This window comes from Manacus vitellinus, unplaced genomic scaffold (genome assembly GCF_001715985.3).
Source record: "Manacus vitellinus isolate BGI_N305 unplaced genomic scaffold, ASM171598v3 scaffold_107_pilon, whole genome shotgun sequence".
NCBI classification, from domain to species: domain Eukaryota; kingdom Metazoa; phylum Chordata; class Aves; order Passeriformes; family Pipridae; genus Manacus; species Manacus vitellinus.
In genome coordinates, this window is record NW_021938834.1 from 355,215 (window position 1) to 369,395 (window position 14,181).

Genomic DNA, 14,181 nt, shown 5'->3' on the forward strand with positions numbered 1-14,181 from the left:
GAAATCCCCAAAGCATCAGGCTGAATCTTGTGAGGATTTTTTTCTTTTAAAACATCAAAGATCTGTGGGATGTTACAACAAAAGCGTAGCATGAGAAATACACACACAGATGTGTCCTTCAAGGGAGCATCCAGAGCTTCTGCACAGCTGAGTGTGCATTTTATCCCAACTTAGAATATAAAAAAATAGGTAATATACTAGAGAAAAAGTGGTTTCTCTGATTGTGTAAGATTTTATAATAAAAATTCAAGCTTAGATATTTGGGCTTCTAAAGGAGAACAAAACCAGATATGTCCAGGGCATTGCACAGCTGGAATGTGGAGGCAACAGTTGTAGGAAGAGCAGTTTGGATTTCTGTAGATGGGGTCAAGTGCAAGAGCTATGAAATAATTTCCTTAGATGAGAGAAATTCTTTCATTCCATCAAGGATTAAAGAAAAAACAAGCAAGCAAAAAACCCACTTAAAATTGCAAATGAGCAGGTTGGGAAGGAGATAGTGAACCTAAATAAGTATGGAAAGAGCTGTCCACCATTATTTTCTAATTTATTATAATTTTAGATTATAAAGGCATCTTTTATTTAATTTGCAGGCATTTAAAATCACTCAAGACAGGGCTGAACATGTAGTGTCTGTAAAACCCTTTTTTGCACTGACTGAACAATTGAACTGGCCCTTGAAAAGGGAAAATTCCCCCAACAAAAGAAGTTGGGACAAATAGTCCTCTCTTAAATTTCTCTAATTTCACTGGGATTGAAAAATTCCAGTTTGGTGGAAAAACTTCAACTGACACGTCTCTCTAATGTGATGGAATCACATTCTGCTAAGGAGCATCACAGCAGCAAAGAAGAAAGAATTTCAGCCCCCTGTGCTTGCAGAAACCTTCCGGTTTTTCCAAAACCTTCAAAAATGAGCAGCTCCAAGAACAAAACCACATCAAAGCCTGTTGCTGTGAAAGTTGTGGCACCACAGAGACATTTTTCTTATCATAGTTTTCTGTCCAGTCAGGCTTGTTTTATCCAAGCTTAGATAAAGATGGAGGTTTGTTTTTATGGAAAAAACAAATCCTTAAACCCTAATCAAATAGCAAAGTGTCCCCTGTGGGCTCTCTGTCATTCTGTTTAATAACACTTTGTATTGTAACTTTTGCCTGCTCTTCCCCAGTTGCCATGGAGCAAACCTGGCTGGGTTTAAACATGGATGTCCCTGAGTTTGGCCACACGTGGGCTTAAGTTTTCTAAGGGGTGATGGCATTTATTAGTTCATGACTTCAGCCACTGAAATTGCTGCCTGAAGCTGGGAATATTGTCAAAACAACCTAAATTGCAGGGCCACTTACAATGTCAATGTTGATACTTCCAGGGGGAACTCCAAATATCACTATTATGGGATCCGCCTAAAGCCAGAGTCTCCGCTGAACCGTCTGCAGGAGGACGCCCAGTACATGGCCATGAGGCAGCAGCCCATCCACCAGAAGCAAAGGTAAGTGCTCCCAGGGCCTTCCCAAAGAGCTCAGCAGTCCAAATCCTGGGAATTGGCTTTGCTTGGGGCAAAGGGGGAGAGTGATGAGCTTGAGTTCAAACCCAAATGTTGCTTGGAGCAGTGGGAGGGTCCAAAACCAATTCCAGTAGATGCCCCATTCCTGGAAATATTCAAGGTGAGGTTGGATGGGGCTTTGAGCAACCTGGTCTAGTTGAAGATTTTCTGGCTCACTAAATGGCCTTTAAAGGACTACATGGCCTTTAAAGGCCTGTTCCAACCCAAACTATTCTGTAATTCCATGGAATGGCATTTATCTCCCTAATCTGTTTGCCAGCACTGTAAGTGCCACCTTTCCCAGCATACCTGTAGCCAGACTGGTTCAGGATCTCAGCTATGGAGTTCTTGTGCCAAATCAGTGTAAAGGACTTGGGGGTTGTGCTGTGTTTGGGTGCATTTTGGTTTTTGTGCAGAAGTGCAAGTTAAATAGTACCATGGTTAGTCTTGTGTCTGAGCAATTTTAAAGATAAAATACAACATGCATAGGAATTTGGAATTGCCTTCTGGAAGCATGGACGCCTCTGGTTGTTGCTGGAGTGAAAAAGGAGCAGAATTTATTTCTTCAGCTCCCAAACAGAAAGTAAATGCAAAAAATGCAGAAAGTCGACTCCTAAGACAGAGTCAGCTCTGGAACCCACTCCATTCTGCTTCTCTTTTTTGTTTTTTGGTGTCACCTTGGGCATACCTCTTAACCCCTGCGATTCTGTCTTGGGGAGGCTTTTCAAAAGTTGCTGCTCATTTTCCCCCTCCCCTTGAGTCAGAGATAGAGATGCTCAGCCCTTGACACGTTGTCCTTGAGTGTCACCTGATGAACACACAGATCTATACAGCTGTGTTGTAAATAATATGTACGTGTTTGCTGGTGCCTGCGTGAATCCTAAACCATGCTCTGAATTTAGGTACAGAGCAGCCCAGAAGATGGATGGGATGGCAGAGAGTGGGTCCAACAGCAACCCCCACACCACACCGGAGCAGTCAGTGGCTGCTCAGAGTCAACACCATCAGCAGTTCATAGGTGAGGACACTCCTTTAATGATTAATTCTTCACATCTAGGATTTTTTTCTTGTCCAGGAAAACCCAATTGTATCCTAATAAATCTACAGTATTATATATTTCATATATAGTATGTATTCTAATAAGCTTTTGTAATGTCACAGTTGCAAAGTTTATTTGCTGACTCCTGTCCCCCCAGAAGGGTTTTTTCCTTCAGCCAACAGGTCTTTTGGTTCCCTCTTAGTGTGTTTTTAATTCCATCTGGTTTTATCCAAATTGCATGGAAGAGTGGAGGTTCTGCCAAGCCTTGCCAGAGGGAGAAAAGCAATTCTCTCCCTTGCAGAGGCTACAGTGCATATCCAACTGGAGATGATCCATGCAGACCTTCTCCTTGTGGGACAGACTCTCTGGCCCTGCTGGTCCTGGATCTACGTGTCTCCATCGCCTCCAGCTGAGACAGCAAATCCCAGCCAGCTCTGTGAGCTCCTGACACCTCTGCTGCCCAATTATATTTCCCATTGTACTCTGAAAATACCAGAGAGATGGTTTTCAGGCTTCAGAGAAAAATCTAATGCAAGTGTGGCAGATGAGGACAATGTTCTCTTGTTTCTTTTATTACACACAGAAAGAAAGCATTTTCCTTTCCACACCGAATAAATGGGTTGCAATTGTTTGCTTTTTTCCCAGTATAACAGCGTAAATCAGGGAAAAAATCGATTATCAGTCTCATTTTTTCTGTTTCATCCCAACTGGATCATGAAAAAGCCACCAGTGACAGCAACACCTGTATTCCAAGTGTGCCTAACCCTCAGCATCTTTCCCAATGTTCTTTTTCCGTAGATGTGACCCATGTCTTTCCTGAGTTCCCAGCCCCTGATCTAGAGAATGTCCTCTTACAAGAAGTTTTCACCTTGAACGACGTGAAAACTCTGCAGATTCTTTACAGGCGACACTGTGAGGTGATTAGTTGGGATATTATTTGGTGATTATCTGATTTATTAATCAGTGTGGGACATAATTCATGTGCTCACTCATATTCTGCTCTTAGGAAAAGCTGGAATATATAGGGAATGCTTGATTTGTGAGGAATTACAACTCAGATATTGTGCTTTATGTTATTTTTTTCACCGTGTGACCTGTTTTATGTTACATTGATTATCAAAACAATGCCATTTCCGTTATTTTTCTTGTAAATTATTTACTGTAAATGGCAGCACATGAAGTGTGTGCTGACACTGCGTTGACACGGGGCTGACAGAGCTGCTAACGAGCTGTGTTCTTTGTTGTCAGGCGACTTTGGATGTTGTAATGAACCTCCAGTTTCATTACATCGAGAAGCTCTGGCAATCCTTCTGGAGTCCGAAGGCACCACCTAGTGATGGTCCCACTGCTCTGCCTTCCAGGTACTCCCTGGCCTTCCACTGGTTCTCAGTGATCCATTTCTTGGTGATTTTTTTTCTTTTAAAGATGAATGAAGTGTTTTTCAGCTCCCTTAGGCTTTTTGAGTGCTTTGGAGAACTTGAAACTTTGGGCAATGCTCTCGGGCACAGGGTGGGATTGTTGGGGTGTCCTGTGCAGGAGCTGGACTCGATGATACTGATGGTCCCTTCCAACTCAGCATGTTCTGTGATTCTATAGAAGTGTTTAATATAATGGAAACACAGAGTTCAGACCTCTGAGGAAAGTGTCTGCTCTGATTATAGAATTATGGAATCATTAAGGTTGGAAAAGCCCTCTAAAATCATCAAATCCAACCATCAACCCAGCACTGCCATAGTCACCACTAACCATGTCCCCAAGTGCCACATCCATATGCCTTTTGATGATGACTCCACCACTGCCCTGGGCAGCCTGTTCCAAAGCCTAAGCACCCTTTCAGTGAAGAAATTTTCCCAATATCCAATCTAAACCTCCCCTGGGGCAACTTGAGGCCATTTCTGTCACAAGTCTGTACTCTTCATTTTTACTGAGGATATAAGGATTTCCCATATGGATGTTTTCTATTCAGAAGAAAAATGGTAAAACTTCAAGTAATAAGCAAAAAACCCACAAAAATCTGTAGAATATGTTCTCATCCAACCACCAAGTCTTCTTCCTTCTGAAAATACTCAGCATTTGAAGGTGTTAAACACCTTGAAAATGTTTGTGATGTCTCTCAATATCAGTTAATCTGCACCTACATTGGCTGCAAACTTTTTGTTCCCAGTGATACAGCTCAGCAGGTTTAGAGCAGAGGGGAAAGGTGGGAAGGTTTTGGAAATATCTGGGACTGTAAGAAGAACTAGCTGAGCCCTTTCTTGCTGAAATGCCTGTGCTGAAGCACAGTCCCCACGTCCACGTGGACAGGAGTGTGTGAAAGGCAATGAGGCAAAAGAGGGAAGAGGTGAAGGCAGTAGATGTGGATTTGCAGGAAGACTGCCCAGAGCTGTGGCCCCATGGATGGGGAGGTGCTTGCAGAGACAAGACTCGTACAAACAATCAGACGTTTCCTTTTGAAAGATACCTGAAGGCTTTTTTGTGCTGCAAATTGGGGTTAGTAATAAAGAAGGGTGAATGCACTGAGTGCAAAGCTGCTACTCACCCAGTGTCCCTCCTCCTCCTGCAGTGAAGAAGAACCCGAAGGGACTCTCCCAAAAGACAAGCTGATCACTCTGTGCAAATATGAGCCCATCCTGAAGTGGATGAGGAGTTGTGACCACATCCTGTACCAGGCCCTGGTGGAGATCCTCATCCCTGACGTGCTCCGACCGGTGCCCAGTGAGTACCCACAGCCCCATCCCAGAGCATGACTGGTGCTGGGGAACTGGGTCTGACAAACATGGAATCATGGAATGTTTGGGTTGGAAGGGACCTTAAAGCTCATCTCATTCCACCCCTGCCATGGGCAGGGACGCCTTCCACTAGCCCAGGTTGCTCCAAGCCCCGTCCAACCTGGTCTTGGACACTTTCAGGGATGGGAGATGACTCACTTCCCACAAAGATTTCCCTGGTAAAAACTGATGTAGAGGTGTTCGTTTTGGCTAAAATGTTATGGCAACAGCAATATTCCTCCTGCAGCTTTGCTCTGTCGTGGTATTTTGTGGCCCCTGGGAATTCTCATGCCTTTTAAATTTGGTGTATTGCACATCACATCTCCTGATTTTGGCCGGGAGTCAGGTAAAACAGCATGTTACACACACATGGAAGCACAGCCGATCCTTGGGAGTTGTTTCCTTGGAGATCACATCTTTTTTTCATATGGAACCATCCTGGAAAATAGGGGTCAGCTTTTATTTGGGAGGTTAGTGATGGGATATTAAGGATTTTCTCTCTGATTTGGCTCCCCAGTGAGGTGCATTGTGTCAGTCTCCACAAAACCTCAGCTTAGACCTAGACTGGGCCTAGTCCTGGAAAGTCGAACAGTACTGGAAAGCTGTGTCCCCCTCAGGGCTATTGTCAGTCATATACTGGGACACATAAGTGCCTTTGAAGAGCAGATTTCACCATTTGGAAAGTGCTCAGAAGGACCACAAATAAGAAAAGGATAAGAGAAAATAAAAATAATGAAAAATCATAGAAACCTTGAGGTTGGAAAAGACCTCTAAGATCAGTAAGTCCAATCATCAAAGAATAAGAACAAGAATAAGAATAAAAATAAGAACAAGAATAGGAATAAGAGTTTGAGTAATAACATTAAAGAACAAGAATAATTTGAGTGTGTATCAGAACCCAGCTAATTTCCTTGATGCAAAATCAAGGTCTCAGCTAACCAGACAACAGGCTGTGCTTTCCCCAGCAGTCCTAAGCTACAAAGTGGTCCCCAAAAATGACACAGAACAGCCTTTCTAACTTTGCAGCCTTCTTTGCAGGCACACTGACACAGGCAATCAGGAATTTTGCCAAGAGTTTGGAAGGGTGGCTGATGAATGCCATGAGTGAATTCCCCCCGCAGGTCGTGCAGACCAAGGTGAGCACGGGCGCGAGATGGGCTCAGTGTATGTCTGCATGTTGCAGTTTTCCACAGGGATTGGAAATCCTTGCTGAAGTTGGGCCAGTTTGAGTCAGTTCTCAGGATTAGCACAGTGTAATGATTAATTCTGAACCAAAATCAGCAATGAGTGGGAGGGCAGGTCGGGCAATTCCTTTGTACCAGAAGCTGATGCTGCTCTGTCCACGGAGCCATTTCTGCATCTCGAAATTGCAGATGAAGCTTTGTGTGAGAAAATCATAGAATATCCTGAGTTGGAAGGGAACGCCAAGGATCATCCAGTCCAACTCCTACCCTGCCCAGGACACCCCAACAATCCCACCCTGTCCCTCAGAGCGTTGTCCAAACGCTCCTGGAGCTCTGGCAGCCTTGGGGCCGTGCCCGCTGCCCTGGGGAGCCTGTTATCCCTGCCCTGGAATGAGTCTGTCCTGGAAAGCACAGGAGGGAATGGCATTGCCAAGTTCCAGTAGGAACCAGTAGGTTCACTAGGAACACAAGGTTCCTACTCCCTTTCTCCTAAAGCCAGAGATTCTTGCAGCCTGTTCCCACCTTGCTGGTTTCTGCTGGAGACAGAGTGTGAAAACCTAATAGTTTAAAGAAAACGAATAATAGAATCAGAGAATCATTTAGGTTTGGGTCCTTCCACCTGATTCACCTGCTCTGTGATGAGCACATTTTACCTGGTGGGGCATCATGTTGCCCAGGCAACCAGGGAGACATCATGGGAGAGATGAGAGTCGTTATTCCCTAGAAACAAACCCAAACTAAGCAGCACCTAAAGAGACCCAGCTGGTTCACAAACCACACAGTGTCCTCAGCATGTTTCACAACCGTCTGAGCCAAAGGATTTACTGAGTTATTCTGAGTGCCTGGCACAAGGATTAGGTTGGAAACGACCTTTAAGATCACCAAGTCCAAGCATTAACCCAGTACTGCCAAGTCTGCCATGTCCTCAAGTGGCACATCCAGATGTGTTTTGAAGACAACCGTGAGTGGTGATCCCACCACTGCCCTGGGCAGCCTGTGGCAGTGCAGGGTGTGCCTGGAGCAGGGTTTGCCCCCCCAGCCCCACGTGCTGTGTTGCAGGTGGGGGTGGTCAGTGCCTTTGCCCAGACCCTGCGCAGATACACATCCCTGAACCACCTGGCCCAGGCCGCCCGGGCCGTGCTCCAGAACACCTCCCAGATCAACCAGATGCTCAGCGACCTCAACCGCGTTGACTTCGCCAATGTGCAGGTAACTCTGCCCCTGGGTCGTGTTCTCTAGGGCTGGGGCTCCACAGCCAGGTTGTAGGCACCACCTGATTTCGACCACCGCCTGATTTCCAGTGCTAAAAACCAACTAAATGAACAAGTTGATGGGTTTTGATGTTACTTTTCCATGTAAGTTTTCCAATCTCGCTGTGAACGGTGGAGGAGGTATGGAGGAGCTTTTGTAAATAAGAGTCATAGAATCTTATTTATTTGTTTGTAATCTTATTTGCAAATAAGAGTTGTAGAATCATTAAGGTTGGAAAAGATCTCCAAGATCAACAAGTCCAACCTTCGACCGAACCCCACCATGTCCTCAACTCATTTTTTGAACACTTCCAGGAATGGTGACTCCACCACTTCCCTGGGCAGCCTGTTCCCAGGCTTAACTGCTCCTTCCATGAAGAAAGAAGTGCTGCCAACAATAATATAGTTTAATAATAACATTATACTATGGATGGATCAGAGACAATATTCAGAGCTGGTTTGCAGCCCTTGCCTACTAGAAATGAAGCTGCATTCCTGGGCTGGGATACAACACCATGCAGGTTTGGCATGAGTAACTATCAACCCTTCTTCCCGAGCAGGAACAGGCCTCGTGGGTGTGCCAGTGTGAGGAGGGCATGGTGCAGAAGCTGGAGCAGGATTTCAAGCTCACTCTGCAGCAGCAAAGCTCTCTGGACCAGTGGGCCAGTTGGCTGGATAATGTTGTTACTCAAGTCCTGAAGCACCATGAGGGCAGTCCCAGCTTCCCCAAGGCAGCCAGGCAGTTCCTGTTGAAATGGTCCTTCTATAGGTACATCTCCTTTCTCATTTTGGAGGTATTTCTGCATCGGGCTCAGGGCATGTGAAGAGCTCCTTGAAAAGCCAAGGCCACGTTCTTTAACCGTAAAACTGTGGTTAACTGTGGCTCTGGTACAGAAGGAAGTGTTGTGTCTCCTGTGTCCTTTCAGGACAGGGATAGAATCATTAAGGTTGGAAAAGACTTCCAAGATCAAGACCAAATCCTGCCATGCCCAAATAGGACAAGATGCTCCATCAACTTATTTCTTAAAGTGATTTGATACTCTTGGGTTAGAGGCAGAAGGGAATAAAAGTTGGAAAAGACTTCCAAGACCATCAAGCCCAACCTTTGACCAAATCCCACCATGCCCAAATAGGACAGGATGCTCCATCAACTTATTTATTAAAGCAGTTTGACACTCTTGAGTTAGAGGCAGAAACAATCCCACAGGGGCAGAAATAATCCCACAGTACCTTCAGGGTCCAGAATTCAGGGTGAAGAATCAGACGTGACACAAGTGCGAAACATGACCCAAATGTTGTTTCCCGGCCATATTCCAGCTCCATGGTGATCCGGGACCTCACCCTGCGCAGCGCCGCCAGCTTTGGGTCCTTCCACCTGATCCGCCTGCTCTATGACGAGTACATGTTCTACCTAGTGGAGCATCGTGTGGCCCAGGCGACCGGGGAGACACCGATCGCCGTCATGGGAGAGGTGAGAGTCCTTCATTCCCCAGAAACAAACCCAAACTAAGCAGCACCTAAAGAATCAGAGAATCAGCCAGATTGGAAAAGACCTCTGAGGTCATCGGGTCCAACCCATGACCCAACATCACCTTGTCACCCAGCCCATGGCACTGATGCCACATCCAGGCTGTCCTTAAACACCTCCAGGGATGGGGACTCCACCCCCTCCGTGGGCAGCCCATTCCAATGCCCAGTCACCCTTTATGTGAAGAACTTCTTCCTGATGTCCAACCTAAACCTCCCCTGGTGCAGCCTGAGGCTATGTCCTGTTACTCTATTGCTAGAAGAGCCCCACACCCCCCCAGTTCCCCCTCCTGGCAGGGAGTTGCAGAGAGTGAGGAGGTCTCCCCTGAGCCTCCTCCTCTCCAGGCTGAGTCCCCCCAGCTCCCTCAGCCTCTCCTCACAGCATTTGTGCTCCAAACCCTTCACCAGCCTTGTTGCCCTTCTTTGGACCCACTCCAGCCCCTCCATGGCCTTCCTGAACCGAGGGGCCCAGAGCTGGACACAGCACTCGAGGTGTGGCCTCACCAGAGACACACTTGGTTCACAAACCACACAGTGTCCTCAACATGTTTCATAACCAAAGGATTTGCTGAGTTGTTTTGAGTGTCTGGCACAAGGATGGAGCTCCTGGAGCATCTTCCATGAGCTGGTGGATTGTGGAGCAGCTGGGCTTTGGAGGCCTGGAGGAGGGAGGAAAAGGATCTCCCTCTTTCTCTCCATAACCTGTGGAGAGAACCCTGACTTTGGGATTCCTGCCATCAAACACTAAGTGAAGCAAAAAGGTCCAAAAGTTCCTTTCAGTAATTGAATTTCTTCAGGCCTCTGCAAGTTCCAGTGTTACATGCACAGTCACACTCTCTGTTTTTGAGGTGAAGAAGAGAAATTATGGGTTGTTTGTGCTGTTTGTGAGGGTTTGGGTTTCTTTTTGTTCATCAGTCAGGCAGCAACTGGTGCCTGGCTTGCAGGCAAGTCCTGTCCTGCCTAGCTGGGGCCACATCCAGTTTTTCCCTCTGAAATGCAGAGTTAAAAGCCCCAGCTGAACCTGTGACAGCAATATAGAAACTACTGTGAGATTAAAACTGAGCTCATTTGCTCCTTGAAGCTCATGCTGTTTTCTTCCTTCCAGGGAGCTCATGTGGGGAGCCAGGCAAACCAAAGCCTTTCCCTTCCCCTCCCACGCTGCTGCTCCAACTGCAGCGCTCTGAGTTCCCACTATTCCCTCTGAGTTCCCACTGTGCCTTGCAAAACCTCTGCCTTTACTGATATTAAAGGAACATGAAAGACTTCCTGCAAAACCCAGCTGTGGGAGGCTTTCCTCCCTCAGTTTTTTCCTTCATTAAACCCTTGCAATATTCCTGTTCTCCAGGAGGAGGCTGATTCTTCCCAGCAAAGGAGGAGGAATTGTGTACTTCCATTTCCACTGAGCTTTCTCTGGAGCTCTCCTCAGCTTCTGCTGCTGCCCACCTTTCCATGACTTTTCAGCATTATTTTTGTAGCAATTTGGTGTTTCAGACCTTGTCATTGAGAGAGACAACACGTCTCCAGAACCACAGGTACCCTCAGCTCTCTGGTTCCAGTTGGCACCGTGGCCTCACACACCACACGCTCTCTGACATGACTGCAAAGGCTTTGCAGAGAGATGGAGTGAAGGGAGAGCAGGAGAGGGGCATTGCCCAAAAGATGCAAAAGGCTGGAGAAAAAGCGCATCCTTTGCACTCTGACATCACCTGGGAGATGGAAAAATTTCTCCCTCTGGTCTAGAGCTTGATACTCCCCTGGATTGGGGGGGAAGGGGTAGTTTAAATGGCAACAAGAGGCTTTCCCCTCCCCCCCCCCAAACATGTGGTTGGTTTTGCTTTCTGCTCTCCATCACCAGCACTGCTGATGCTCATGGTCTCTCCTGGGCACTTAAGCTCTTTGTTGGAACTGTTTGGTGACTGAGGCCATTGAGCAGGTCTGGCACTTTGGGTCTGCAAAGCCTCACTGACCTTGTAACTCCCTTTTCTTTCAGTTTGGTGACCTCACATCCCTGTCTCCAACACTGCTGGACAAAGGTACACGAGGGAAGTCCTCTGGGTCAGGGTGGGAGGGGGATCTTTGTGCTGGCTCTTCCAGCCTGCTCTGCTGGGAAAAAGCTCCCCTTCCCTCTGGTCCCCTCTCTGATGCTGAGCCATGTCCTTGCAGATGACATCAGTGAGCTGGGCTCTGAGGTGGACACAGACCGGGCCGTGGGGGAGCCACTGGTGAAGCGGGAGCGCAGCGACCCCGGCCACTCCCTGCAGGAGATCTGAGCCAGGCACACAGCTCCTCTCCAGCTGGACAAAGACATCCAGAGCCAGGTTGGATGGTCCCAAGCCTGAGCCTCCCCAGATCTGCGTTCTTAGTGCCTCTTAGTTTCTCTTTCATGTTTACTTGTGTTCGAGGATGGATCCCAGCGCCAGGGCAGGCGCTGGGATGGGGCTGGTTTGGCCACCCTCTTCCCTCCAATGTGGCTGCTGTCTGGAGGGAGAAGCTCCAGAGTCTGCTCCCAAGGGATGGAAGCCTCCGTGGTCAGCAGCAGATTGGATGTGCCTGGCTGGGAGAGCCTGTCCTCCCTCCCCAGCCAGAGTGAGACAGACAAGTGAGGCTTTCTCCTTCAGGGAAGGTGGTTTGGGTTCCTTCCTCACTTCTCAGACTTCACTGTGATACGAACTTGAACCAATCAGTGCCCGAGAGGAAGGAAAAATACCTGACGCTTCCCCTGCAGCCTTTCCAGACAAGCTGTCCTGGCTCTGGCTTTGCCAAATCACTTGCACCGCAGAGGACAGGACAGTTGGTCTCTCTTGTACCCACTCCAGGCTGCACATCCCTCTGATCCTGATGGACACAGGAGTGCTCTGGGACTACAGGACGAGCATTCCCACCTGCTCCCATGTCTCCCCAGCTTGGCATTTCACCACTGATCCCTGAATGCTCCCGGGACACCGTCAGGCCAACTCAAGATACCAAAGGACTCCAAGGAAGTGGCAGCCGGTTGCAGAGTGTGTTCACTGCCTGTGGGCAATCCTGTGACAATCCCATGGCACCCCTATCCCCCAGGGTGCCCAGGCAGAGGGGCACTGGCCCCACGTCCTGGGGTGTGTGAAATTCCCACTCCATGTCCAGCTGTAATGCTGAAGGAGGTGCAGCCGTGTCCGGAGCAGGGCGAGGGGATGTGACCACAGTGCCTTAGCATGGGCCATGTTCCTGCTTCCCCCCAGCTCCAGGAGAGCCAGCACAGCTAAGACTGATCCAACAGCTCATCTCATGTCATGAGGGGCTGTCATGGACCCAGGGGAGCTCAGCACTCTGGTGACATTTCCCCTCTCTAAATCCCTTTGCCTTTTCCCGGTGGCTCCTGTGGGGCTGAGCCAGGGGAGCTCAGTAGGGTCTCTTCTCCCTTTCCATGTCCTGTGGGGTCTGTGCTGAGGTGGATTACACTGGGATGATGTGGACTGCACTGGGGTGTTGTGGGCTACAGGGCAGAGGAGGGGGGGGGTATCATCAAGCCAAACTGCAAAAACAAAGCCCCGGGGCAAATCTTTCTGTGAATAAAGGCCGTGTCATAAGTAGCTTTTATTATTATGGTTTCTAATGATGCAGTATTTGGTGTGAGCTTTTCCAGGGGTCTCGTGTACATTTGCATAGCAGAGTATATTCTGTCCAAATCTCTTTATTTCCTCGTTCCCAGTAGTACTAAGGTAGCTGTGACACTTTAAAACACATTAGAAATGGCCAGTGAAACCAAAGTGTGTGTAGTGGCACATTTTCCCTCTGACTGTCCCGTGCTATTATCGTTGTCTGTAAGCGTCTCATATGGAAATGGAGTGAAATGAGAGAAGGAGAGAAGTGAGAAAGGCAAATTTAAATGTAAATAACAACCAGAACTCCTGGAGTCAGAGTCCAGTGTTTTGGATCCTGCTGATGAGATAAGAGGGTTCAAAAAAACAGCTGAGCAACCAAGTCTTAACTCCCCTGTTCCCACTGAGGGTGGTGGGAAGTTCAGCTGGAACATTGGCTCTTTCACCAAGGGACCCCAACCTGCAAACAAGATGCTCTGGAGATCTGCAGCACCGTGTGAGGAGTCTGAGGAACCACCTAAACCCCATGCACAGAATTCCAAGCCTAACCTGAATAGCAATAAACATGTATCCAATGCTCAGGCCTGTACAAGGAGTGTTGTGGTCCCATTTCTTCTGTGTTCCCTGAGAGGAGATATCAGGAGATGCTGCAGCACTTTGGAGAGATGCAAGGAGCTGCCCAGTGCAGGGTATTTTACAGCAGTTTTGGGCAGGGATCCTGTGTCTGCAGGAAGGCAGGATCCCCATGGAGCAGCAGCTGCTGTGTAGGGATAACTCCCCATTACACTCCCAAAGGGGAGGAGAGGCTGAGGGATCAAGCTGAGCATTGGGCCGTAGGAAGCATGTTTTAATTATGCTTCCAGACTAAGTGAAAGGATGGGAACAGCGAGACAGGGATGTGACAAGTGCTGGATCATTCCTGCTCAGATCCCTCAGGAGGGGGAAGGTTTAGCCTCAGCCTCTCACCCTTGTGCTCTTGCTTCCCCCTCCCTCTGGGTTATGCCCAGTCTTGCAGGGGTGGCTGGACCAGCCAGAGTCTCTTCCTTTGGATACTGAGCCTCAGGGCTGGAAGCAGGGGGTTATTTCCCCCAGGGGAACTGGGCAGCACCTCCCGACCCTGAGCTGCAGGTGGAGAGCAAACACAGCTCAAAATACTCCTCACAGTACACACAGCCCCCCATCCTCAGCCTACCTCTGGCTCCATCACCCCTCCAAGGTGGGCAAATCCAGAGAGATTTCAACATAAGCATCCCAGGACTTTCTCTTCCATCTCTTCCCAACCAGCAGAGAATGCCAGGAGG

General features: G+C 48.0%; 1 protein-coding gene across 3 annotated transcripts in view; it reads left to right on the forward strand.

The window, feature by feature from the left end:
- RFX2 (regulatory factor X2) overlaps positions 1-13,469 on the forward strand; it is a 30,625-nt gene extending 17,156 nt beyond the window's left edge. For all 3 annotated transcript variants that reach the window (XM_008934072.2, XM_018088685.1, XM_018088686.1), the window contains 11 exons: positions 1,361-1,480; positions 2,437-2,552; positions 3,372-3,490; positions 3,822-3,934; positions 5,137-5,288; positions 6,380-6,477; positions 7,585-7,734; positions 8,336-8,544; positions 9,093-9,246; positions 11,293-11,335; positions 11,466-13,469. In XM_008934072.2, coding sequence (XP_008932320.1) covers positions 1,361-1,480; positions 2,437-2,552; positions 3,372-3,490; positions 3,822-3,934; positions 5,137-5,288; positions 6,380-6,477; positions 7,585-7,734; positions 8,336-8,544; positions 9,093-9,246; positions 11,293-11,335; positions 11,466-11,572 — 1,381 coding nt within the window. In that variant the 3' untranslated portion in view covers positions 11,573-13,469. The remainder of the gene's footprint in view (positions 1-1,360; positions 1,481-2,436; positions 2,553-3,371; positions 3,491-3,821; positions 3,935-5,136; positions 5,289-6,379; positions 6,478-7,584; positions 7,735-8,335; positions 8,545-9,092; positions 9,247-11,292; positions 11,336-11,465) is intronic.
- The last annotated feature ends 712 nt before the right edge of the window (positions 13,470-14,181 follow it).